The 12,140-nt window shown below is 35.6% G+C and overlaps 1 protein-coding gene across 10 annotated transcripts in view; it reads right to left on the bottom strand.

The window, feature by feature from the left end:
* Window positions 1–939: 939 nt before the first annotated feature.
* TTC39B (tetratricopeptide repeat domain 39B) overlaps window positions 940–12,140 on the bottom strand; it is an 85,484-nt gene continuing 74,283 nt past the window's right edge. For all 10 annotated transcript variants that reach the window (XM_018070390.1, XM_018070395.1, XM_018070398.1 and 7 more), the window contains 6 exons: window positions 11,957–12,048; window positions 11,545–11,665; window positions 9,545–9,656; window positions 6,196–6,313; window positions 2,872–2,988; window positions 940–1,787 (listed from right to left, as the gene is read on the bottom strand). In XM_018070390.1, the coding sequence (XP_017925879.1) occupies window positions 1,691–1,787; window positions 2,872–2,988; window positions 6,196–6,313; window positions 9,545–9,656; window positions 11,545–11,665; window positions 11,957–12,048 (657 nt within the window). In that variant the 3' untranslated portion in view covers window positions 940–1,690. The remainder of the gene's footprint in view (window positions 1,788–2,871; window positions 2,989–6,195; window positions 6,314–9,544; window positions 9,657–11,544; window positions 11,666–11,956; window positions 12,049–12,140) is intronic.

Below are 12,140 nucleotides of genomic sequence, written 5' to 3'. Positions count from 1 at the left end.
AAAGATCCATTATGTTTATTTAGGTAATATTTTTAAACCCTTACTTGACCTGTAAGTATGCCGCTGTATTACAGAATTATAAGCAATTAAATGACCCAGTTATTTATAAAGTCATAGAAGAAAGCTGTGCTCTCAGTCACTTGAGAAGAATAATGATTGCATTTACATTACATTGACTGTTTAATTAGGAACTTCAGTTACTCATTTACTAAAGATATACTTTTCACCTATTCCTTTTGTCCCATTTTTTCTCAGATGCAAGTTTAGGGCAGCGAATCACATACATGAGCACAGTTACTATGAATTTACAGGCAGAAGTAAATATACTGGCATTGATAAAATATGGAAATGGACAAATTTTGCAGTAACTAGTGAAAGAACAGTTACTGGGTGTACACTTAAATTAAAATCAAATATATTCTTATTTTTAAAAACAGACAGATAGAATCTGCATATCTAAAGAAATCAGAAATTTAATTTGATACTGCTATTCCCATATTACAATGAAAAGAGAAATGCATGCTCTTATAAATATCTTGATTTTACTACATATTTTTGGTAGAAATTAGATTAGAATATGTGCATTTTCTTAACTGCAATTTTAAAAGTGGATTCCCTTTTTGATGTACAATTAAATTCCATTAATATGAGTTATTCCCATAATTAGGAAAATATATATGTTCCTCAATTTATTTTTTTTTTGGTTGGTATCCAAGAACAGAGTATACCAAAAAGGGTGCTAGTCTTCATATATTAAAAGATTGCTTCAAAAAGGAAAAGAACAATCCTTTCTCCAGGTCTATGACAGGAAAGATGGGAAAAAACTAGTTTCAGTTGTACCAAGAATTATTTGGGATAGACGCCAAGCAAAATTTCCCAGTCTTTTCCCACTAGGAAAAACATCCTATGTAAGTTGCAAAACGAATGTACTCAGCAAGCTTTTTTTTTTTTTTTTAATTGTTAAACAAGTCAAACAAGTCTGTCAGGAACAACTCAAGACTGTTGATTCTGCTTCAAAGAAACGATACAGAACGATTTCTTAATGTCACTTATAGCCATGCTTTTCTATGACTGGAAAATATCCCCTGTAAGAACTTATTTTGACTGAAATAGACCTACAAAGATGTTATAACTGTAGCCCTCCTTAGCATCCTCTGACAATGTAAAAATATTGCACTTTAGACAGGTTCATTTTGTTCCCAAAACGAAATAAGTCAAAGATGACAAATTTTTTCCTCTGGAACACAAATTTCACAATAGCTTGTGCCAAATGTGGGTAAGCTTATCTGCTTTTTTATTCCAGAAGCAAAAAGGTCTCAAGTGTACTGCAGAAAATCAAACTTTCAAAAAATGCTAAATTATTACCAGTTCCACTGCATAACCAGCATCTGTTCTCATATAAAAAAATAGTGTTCGCATTAAACTTTATTGCACTATCTTTTTTTTTTAAAATATCCCCCATTTAAGTCAAATATTAAATTATTTTTATCAAACAAAATATAAGGTCTTCTTTAAAATAGCAAGTAGACACAGTGTAGGCGCTACATAGAAAAAGAAGTCTATGGGAATGATATACATCAAATCAGAAATGACAGAAAACAATCATTATGTTCTTTTCTATGATTAAAAAAAGATTGCAAAAAGATTGTGTAGGCTATTTATTGTGTGCATGAAAAGCATCCGTCCTCATTCAAGGTGTTGAAGCAGGCGACATCTTCAAGCTGTCAAGTGCTGCATGAATTCTGAAGTGCAACCTGGACTCCATAGAGTATTCTTTGTAGTTGTTTCTGCAAAACATACAAGTTATTTAAACAAAAAGATGCTTAAACTGGATTATTTCTACTTCACACACGCAAGGAAGTACCGAAGTTAACAGCCTTCATTCCTTCAAGAGGAAACAGAGGTTGACACAGATACAAGTTACGAGACATTGAAAGCTTCATCCACAAACTGAGCAGATAAGCCTTATATCAGTAAAAAAATTAAATGTCCTGATAAACTGAACCCATGTCTTAGATCACTTTCACTTATTTTGATCCTTTTAACAGTCCTTCCAATTACTGAAGTTTGCTGTAAAAAGACAAGCCAAAATACTACAGAAAAGTAAGGCTGTTAACTGAAAGTGTATGTTCTGCCTCAAAGCACAACTCAGCCAGAGTAATAAAACACAGAGAAACCACATTATGTAAATGTACCCCCCATCCCACACCCTCTCCCCCCAAAAAAACCCCAAAAGCAAATACAAACTGCACTGGACAAAAAACTGTGTTTCTAAAAATGCTTTTGTTTCTAACTCACATTTAAAACACCGTTGCATGATTGGTAAACTTCTCTGTACACACAAGGGACATTCTTCCCCATACTACAATCTACAGATGATGCAAACATGCTGCTCCTACAGTAAATTTAGCTTCAGCTGCTCTTCTGTGACAAGATGTGAAAGCAAAAAGGTGTGTGGTCAGACACGTACTGGCTTTTAATCTACTTCTCTAACACCTTTAGCGCAGCAGGTTTAGGCCTCGCAGTTGCTCTCTGGGACAGAGTTGTACAGATCCTTTCTCTGGACTCTCCAGCTCCATCCCATGCATGCAGTGGAGCTTCAGCATCTCTGAAGCCCAAATGAAGAGGAAATATTTTCCCTTCATACTGTGTCTTTTTTGATTCTCTCTACACTGTGTCTGAAGGAGAGAGTTTCATGAAAATGCAAAATTCAACTATACTGGACAAGTTCTCCAAACCAAGAACATGGATTTATAATGAGTTGTATTTTGTAAAGAAGCTGTCAGGAAGAAAAAAAACACACGCCTTCATTGTTACAAATATTCAGCTATTCTTAATTTACAGGGTAATAAAGAAAATAAATCCACTTACTTTGCAGTTTCTATGTATCTTATTGCCTTTTCTCTCTCATCCTGTTGTTTGTACAGAAGACCTAATTCATATAGGGTGAACGGCACCAAGTAACTATCGTATTTTATTTGCTTCTCACTAGAAACCAGAAAAATACAGAAATGGTTACTTACAACCTTGTCTCAAGCAACCAGTTAACTTCTAAATGCAATCACTGCCTCTAAGAGCGTGTAGCCAGAGAAAACTCTCTGGAACCTTTTTTACTGGTTAGCTCTGTACACAGTAATTATACTTCTACACAGTTGATGTAAAATACTGCCAACGTGACCTTCTAGGAGTACAAATTTATCTTTCCTACCTTACTTTTGTACTGTCGTATGTTACCCAAGCTACAACAAACAGAAGACTAGGATCCTATTGTGCGACATACAGTTAAAAAAAACCTCCCAACCATTCAAAGCCCTACCCTGAGATAAAAACATTCTTTAGGTTATGCAGTATAATACAAATACTGTATTTCCACACAGAATTAAGACTGCTTTACTCTAGCTTGTCTGAACAAATTGCAGAGAAGTAAGAAAATTCACCTTTTCTTCAATACAAGAAATTTTCAGAATTACTGAAGGCATCTCTGAAGATCATCCAGTCCAATCCCCTGCTCAAAGTAATGCCAACAGCAGCAAACTGTCCAGGACTTTCAAATATATTCAAGGATGGAGACTCCAGTCTGGAGTCTGCGCAACCTGTGCCAGTGTTTGACCAACTTGACAGTAAACTAAAACAAACAAACAAACCAACCAAAACCCACCCCCTTATGTTTAAACAGTATTTCCTATATTTTAGTTCCTGCCCATTATCTCTTGTTCCATCACTGGGCACCACTGAAGAGAGTTCTCTCCCTCAGTCTTATGCACTCTTTTTAGGTCTTCTCTTCTCTAGGCTGAACACTCCCTGCTCTCTCAGCTTCTTCTTATAAGACAAATGCTTCAATCCTTTAATCATCATTGTTAGACTTGTTCTAGTGTGTACATGCCTCTCTTATAAGTAAGTCCAAGTCCAGAGATGGTACTCCAGATGTGGGCTCACCAGTGCTGAGATGGGAGGAGGATCACCACCCTGACCTCCTGAGGACAGTCTTCCTAATGCAACTCAGGACACTACATTGCAAAGGCACATTGCTGACTCATGGTCAGCTCCAGGTGGAATATAACACCCCAGATCCCTGAGTCATTTTCTGACAAGCTGCTCTCCAAGCAGTGAGCCCCCAGCCTGTGCTGGTGCATGGGGATATTGCTCCCCAGGGGTTGGAAATGATTCCCATTGTGGAACTTCATGATATTACTGGTAGCCTATTCCTCCAACCTGCCTAGGTTGCTCTGAATGGCAGCATATCCTTCTGGCTTATCAATTACTCCTCCCACTTTGTATCCACAGCACATTTGCTGAGCTTGCATTTTGTTCCATCATCAGCTTCTTAATGATGATGCTAAAAACTACTGGCCCCAGCACTGAACTCTGCATTGCTCCACTGGTGACTTCATGCTGCTTATCACAGCCCTTCAAAACCAGCAGTTCAGTCAGATTTCAACCCACCTCATCATCCACTTATCTAGTTGATATTTCCATCAGTTTCTTTGTGATGACATTGTAGGAGACTCTTAAAAACCTTTCTAAAGCCAAGATAAAGAACACCCACCATCCACTGAGTCATTCATCTTATTGTGGAAGACTATAAGGATGGTTAGGTATTATTTCCCTTTCATAAATCCATCCTGACTACTCCACCTTCCCAGGGACTGATGAGAATTTGATTGGCCTGAGGTTTCCCAGATCCTTCGTCTTGCCCTTCTTGAAGACAGAGGTGACATTTGTTTCCTTCTGCTCTCCATGAGCTTCCCCTAATTGCCATGACCTTCCAAAGATAATGGTGTCACAACGACATTGGCCAGCTCCCTCAGCACTCATGGATATATGCCAATGTCCTATATACTTAGATACACCCAGTTGCCATGGACATACATATGCCTAGTCTGTTCACACTTCTCCTAACCTGACCCTCCTCCATCAAGGGTAATTCTTCCTTGTTCCAGACTTCCCCATGGGTTTCATGGATCTCAAACTCCTGATCTTGCCACTAGAGAATGAGGTGAAGAAGATTATCATGTATCTTGGCCTTTCCTGTGCCTTTTAAAAGCAAATCTGATTCTTACCAGGACAGAACAGCATCAACCAATACTGCAGAACAAAAAAGTTCTTAACAAGTACTGGGAAAGCTCTCGATATTTTCAGCAGCACTTCTACAGAGGCACCTCATCCATCAGGACAAGTCTTGATGAACAGAAAGCATGTCTTTGAGCAGGGGGACTGCTGATGTGATAAATAGTCTTAAAGCACTGTAGCAGCCCTAGACATGTAGAAAGTAAAGCTGAACAAAATGTATTTAATTTACCAGGAACTTTCTCCTCCTCCCCATGCAAAACAAACACTTTATGAAGAACTGTTGTCTTTAATTTTTTTTTAATATCTCAGCTCTAAAAGTCTGCACATTGCCAACTACCTTTGGAACAAGATTTTCCAGAAATACCATTCCTTTAACTTGCAATCAGTCAAAACCCACTGCTTTGTAATTTGCAAAGTGTTTGACTAAACTCACACAGGATCTTAAAAATGGCAAAAGAGAACAAAATGGCAAGAAAATTAAAACATACAATACAATTACACATAACAAATTCTCCTGAAGTATTAAATTTTGTAAATTACTTGTTAGAAAAATTGCTCACGTAAAAATGCTTTTTCAGCCCAAATACTTTAAAACCTATAAAAAGTTTACAACTACAACCAGCACATGACTCATGTTTTACAATGAGAAGTTATTACAGGAGACATGGATCTGACACCTAAAGTATTTCATAAATCTGTAACACAGGAAAATCAAGTTTTCAGCTGAAACAAGTAGCAACAACAACTTCTCATCTACATGGGGAAGCATTAACTACTAAATCCTGAGAAAAACCCCAGGAAACCTAAGTGAATTATCTTTACTTACTGATAGTTCTGCAAGTACAATTCCAAATACATTTGCATGTGTTACCCAACAGTTTGATTTATGTGGTCTAAAACACAACATATATAAAGCTATATAAATGCTACATTGCTACAGAAAAATACTAGCAAAGTTTTGTGGTTCTCTGACTGCTTTCAGAGGTATTTTAATTTCAGGTCTTTAAAAGGATATTGAAATTTAATTATTCAAAATTCTAACTTGACAGTTTCTAAGAGTATCAGAAATTTCACCAAAAGCTTTAAAATATAAAGATTTAAAGTTTATTTCTGTTACTATTTTACCTTTGAATTACTTTACTGAAACACAGTTCAGCTTGCATGAGTCTTCCCAAGTGTTTCAGGCACAGGCCCTTCAGTAGCTGTAACATGCACACATCATCCACATAATACTCATTGGGATCTAACAGGAAAAGCAAGATATATCAAACAATTATAAGACACTGTGAAAAGGAAAATTAGATTTTCAGTAGGGAATATGTATTCAGACTCAGGATGTTGTTTCTTATGTTTTATACCCCAAAATTTACAAAATCTTCATGCATAATTTAAAATATTGTCTACTAAAGAAGATGTGTCCAAAACATCCACATCTTTCTCTTTAAAGAGAGTCAAAGAATAAGAAGAAATTGAAACAGTCAAGAAACAGGCACAGATTGGCATTAAAGATTTCTGTACTTGTAATATCTAAACCTACAGTGAGATAGGAACCACCACATTATCTTAATAGCTTCCCCTGTTACAGAGCACTTGCAGACCTCCAGTAGCACCAGTAACACGAAAAAGCACAAAATCACACTATGATTCTGTCCTATAGAGCTTTTCAGAAGCACTATTTTGCAGTACAAATTCAAGAAACCATAGTAATTCCATCATCTCTAATGATTAAGAAGACTCTATATTGAATAACATTTGAAAAATTCAATGAAGTTTACTTTCAATAAGACTAAAAATACCAGTTGAAAGAAGGTTTTTGAATCAATTCAAAATTTACTTAACAAGTGTGGTCCTTTTTTGTTCCCTTAGTTCATAGCATTTGCTGTGTGCAAGGAGGGAAAAGAAAGGAAAGAAAACACATATGGATAGACAGATGGCAGCACATACATTAACAATTCAGGAAGCAAAACATTCTCCCTTCAGATCATGTTCTTTACAACTAATTACCAGCTCCCTAAGGTCACGTTAATTTTTTTCTTAATAGTCTGCCAAAGAAATCCTACGTAAACAGCTCTGAAACATGCAAGACTAACACATTTTAGGATTCAACAAAGTGCTTTACCACTACATTCAGGCTTATTTCTGTCTGTGTTTAAACCTAGAAAGTCTCAATAGATAGAAACTCACACACTGAGCTTTTAGTGGCATGCAGAAGCACAGCGGATAAGTACTTTCCATTCTCTCTAGCCTGTTTTGCTAGGCTAAGGTACTGACTTCATGTGACTGTCTCCTGAAGGATTTATTCATTGAAATTACTGAGGGCATGCACTCATGTCAGTAAAGGCTCTCCAGTCTTTAACAACTACAACTACTATCTCCCTGGTATTTCCCAAAAGAATAAAAGCTAATATGCCAAAACAATAACAGTAAACGACAATAAATGCACAGATTTAGCACAGACAACCTAGCAATCAGCCTGGGAGAACCATCTTCTTGTGGTCCTCTACACCAGAGGAAGTATCACTATCCAAATTACTAAACAAGAAACTATTTAATTTTTCTTGGAGTTACATATTCCTTTTTTATACTTTGGAAATTACAACAATGGAAAAATAAGATTTCAAGAAATCCTGAGGGGAAAAAATGAAAAAACTACATCTCTAATATCTTTCATCTGTTCCTTCTACCATCTCTATTTTCAGCTCTATACAACATAAAATTACTTGCAATCCTTGAGAGAGTCCTTGCTGTGACTGTTCATGCGAAGCAAATGAAGTAAAAACAGCCCTGTCTAAGAAGTCTCAATCCCTAAATGACCCTTGTGCATAATCAACACACTTTTTTACAACACTTTAGCAATCCTTCCACACTATGTAGTACTTAAAACTGTCTCTTAAAGTAATATTGTAACCTTGTCATGGTCTGCTAATAGCCTTAATCACTTTTGCTTTGGGTCTTAATTCAGCAGCAATTCTGGTAATTAGAGTCTTTATCTTGTCTGAGTCCATATCTTTAAAAGCAAATCAGGGTCACATAAGCAAAGTCCAGGACAGAACTATATTTGGCTGAAGTTATTACTAAAAAAAGACACAGAAATTATACATGCTTACAGATTAAATCCTATTTGCAAACAGCGTATTTCCACAAGAAAAACAATTGTTTTACTTCTGTCCTTTTATTTTGGTACCTTATACATCTCTACTTAGGGATTTGAAAGGACATTTACTTTACCATTACAACTGTTCAGTATTTATAGCACAAGCCTCTGCATGATACAGCACTGGATTCCCAAGAGGTTCTGTCAGAAGCCTCCATGCAGAACTCAAGGAAACATTATTTTATTGGCAAATATCTTGCATATCACTATACTTTTGTTTCATTATGACAACAGCAAAAAAAAGGCAAACCACTTGAGATTTAAGAGGGACACTACTGATTCTGCAGAGAAGCAAAGACCATAAAAAAGTTAAGGGACCCAATTCGATCATGGCCTTCCAAGTTACTCTCATTTGGTTTATTATACTATCAGGACTTTACCACTATGTATTTCTTGTATGTCCTTGTATAACTTTTTATGCATCACCTCAGTTTATACTGTAAATCATACCTAGATATATTTTATGAACCATAATTGATGTTTTAACCATGTGGTAAAAGTAACTTGCTAAATTGTTGATAAGCGTGACTAAAATCTGGGTTAAATAGAAATTATTATTAATGAGTTATCATTTTAAAAGATAACATTTATTCATTCTAGAAAAACTCAAAGGAGTATTCTACCAAGAATTTCACATGACAGATGACAGCACCCACCTGATAAAACCAGGTACTTGTGCACTAAACCTGTTGAAATAATGGAATTTAAATTCTTTTAGGAGTAAGCTATGGGTTAATTCTCTAAACGTTAACCTGAACATCTATGCTGCAAACACATCAAGATGCAAAAAACTATGGTCAAATTTTAATTGTTAAGTATGTTTTATTTTACAATTAGCAATCATGTTTTATTTTACCAGAAAGTAAAAAACCAAACAACCAACCAAACAACCCCAACAAACTCATTCATGCATAGCACTTCAGCATATCTTTTATACTCTGTCATATTCTGCTCAGTATGTGTCCTCTGTAGTAAAGTTAAGTGTGATGTAAATTGGCTTAGAAAAAGTATTTTTCAGACATTTAAGAAATTAGTGGACTATGCTCCAAGAACACTCAGAGACTGGAACAACTTAGCAAGAACCACCCATGTTCTGTTACCAATAACCTCACATTCTTGAGTTTTCTGTATTCTTCTGCAGCATCAATGCAGCCCCATAAAGAACATATTGAAGAACCACTCCTAACTTTCACATGGCTCCAGACTTAATGGCACATTGCCCAAGTCAACACTTACCTCACAGAATATTATTATACAGAAGCACAGAAAAATGTCAGCATTTCTTATGGATTATTAATTCCACCTTAACTGATCACTTACTAGTTTCATTTTGTAGAGCAGTTTCTTCTTTTTCAATTGTTACCAGTAAGTTTTCAGTAAGGTCTGATCTTTTGCCCACAATTGCAAATCCATTCCAGACATACATCATTTCCTGACCAAAAAAAAAAAAAGAAAAAAAAACACCAAACAAAAAAACCCATAAGACAAATCATGAAATTGCATAAATATTTAACTAAAGAGAACCTCTGACAAGACTGTTCTGGAACAGAAAACCACCACAGAAATTGCTTTAAACAATACAAAAGGTCTACAAACAGGAGAGGAAAAATTACTTTGAATGTGTGTTGACAAAGTTAACCTGGGTTTCTAAGTTTTGAATGTTTTGATACCTTTTTAATGGATTCTACCGTCACGTATTTTCACAGACCTTTAAAAATTACTGTCACCCAAGTAACACATCAGTAAAATTGTGTATTTTAGGTTTAATTTGTGGCCTTTACCATAGGAACTAAAGAAACAGCTGAAAGTAGTTATAGGTGAATTTGGTATGCATTTCAGTGTGTGCATGTATACATTTATATACATGTACCCGAACACACACTCCTGTGTTTATAAATATATAGATGCTCTAATCTGTACACTGTTACCTTCCATAGAGAAAAACTGGAAGTAGATACAACTTTCTGGATAAAAATGTGGTTCCAGTGTGCACATCCAACACATAATTTCTACAAAACTGATTAAAAAATCCCCAAGGCAAATCCTGGGTACAAAGCTTCCCAGATGCTTCAGTACAAGAGTAAGTAATATGCTTGTTTTGATACATTATCACATTGTAAAACTTAAAGAGAATGAGACAATACACAGTCAGTGCTAACCAACATGAAGCTTTGCCAAGATCTTTACTCAGTCATCACAAAAAGGAGTATAATTTGTTCTACTGTATTTGAATTGTAATTACACCTCTGAAATATGAAGTCTAATGTCATTCTGAAGTTGATACAATACATTGTTGAAATATTCGCACTTGTATGTGTGCTGTAAATATGTGCATTTTAAGAGGGAGAAAAAAAGCTGGCTCTATAAAAATCTAAAGCAGCGTTATTGACACCATCAACTACATCGTGGTAGATTTGTTTCAGTTCTGCAGTCCTGTCTAATTTATGCTTACTGCAATAAACCATACACTATGCTTAGTTCTGTCAAACCCATAATGAAAAAAGTTCTTAAATTAAAAGATATTGGATTTGATGGCAAGACCAAACATATGTATACTCACAACTGCCAAGAACTGTGCTGTACAAACCCAAGACAACTTTATTACTTAGTCCTTGACATGCAATTTAGTATAGAATGTAATTTAGAACTGTTAGATAAATTTTCTTTGGACTCCTCTTTCTATATCAATGAGCTTTAATGTAAGAATCTCCTCAAATTATGTTTTCCATCTACAGTTGTTGGTAAATTATGCATGTACAAAGACTTCAGTATACACATATGAAAAGTATCATTGCTGTGCACATACGAACAGAATACTAATGCCTCTGAAGTGAAAATATGGAAAATTAGAAGAGCATTAGTAACGTATCTTTAACTTCTGCACATTTTACTCAGACTCAATATAAGATAAAAAAACCAAAAACCAACCATCACTCTTCATTTTCATCAGAAGAATAGAAAGTACTGAAGTACTCCTTAACTTCCTAATGAGTCTAGAAGACAAGGACTTAAATCCTGCCAACTTAATAACATGAACACAGGTTTCTAACTGAAAGATGACTTCTGGCCTTATGTGGCAACAGCAACCAATTCTCTGCAAGACTGAACTTCCATGTGAAAAAACTGGCTCTGGTTTTGGACTACTACTAGTTGGTAGCATGATCCAGTCTGTAGTACACTTCACAAAAATTCCATTGCATGAATGCCGCACTTCTTTAAAAAAAAAAATTATAAAATGCAGACACATAATACCCCGTATAATGAAATATACTGTTTTCTTTTCTGTTTGAAAAGGATGAAAACAAAGCAAGAACAAATACCAAGGCAGGTAATATCAGCTTCACTGGTTGAGCACTTGCATAGCGTCGAGCTTTCCTCACTGCAAACTTCTCAGTTGGGATAGATTTTCCTGCAATTCTCTGTTTTAGACCATCCACTTGTCTACAAGAAGGGAAAACAGAAAACAAAAATTACAAAAAGCAACTTCTATTTAATCTCATTTCATTTAGTAAGATTTACTGTTTGCCCTGAAGTCTAACATCTTAAATTGTTCCACATCACTCAGACCACAGTTATAGAATGTGTGTTTGCTGAATACCATTTTAAATATTCTGATGCTAAAAGTAAAGAGAAAAACTGAAAAGTTTATGGTTATAAGCAGGAAGTAAGTCATGCAAGACGAAGACATGGGGGGAAAAAGACCGCACATCTAGTTGCTTTATAAACTTTTACCTGAATAAAGACACGATGTCCTCACCAGTCCTCTTCAAATCATCCTCTGGAAGCATACATAGAATTGCTGCCTTCTGGAATACATATATTGCCTATTTCAAAAAGAAATAGCAACATATTATCACATCTAACCCACTGTTTTCAGTAAGTACACTAAGGACTCGAATCTCTCACCCCAATTGCT

This window comes from Manacus vitellinus, unplaced genomic scaffold (genome assembly GCF_001715985.3).
Source record: "Manacus vitellinus isolate BGI_N305 unplaced genomic scaffold, ASM171598v3 scaffold_18_pilon, whole genome shotgun sequence".
NCBI classification, from domain to species: Eukaryota; Metazoa; Chordata; class Aves; order Passeriformes; family Pipridae; genus Manacus; species Manacus vitellinus.
The sequence above is the reverse complement of the archived record's forward strand: the minus strand, read 5'-3'. Positions and strand labels throughout refer to the sequence as shown.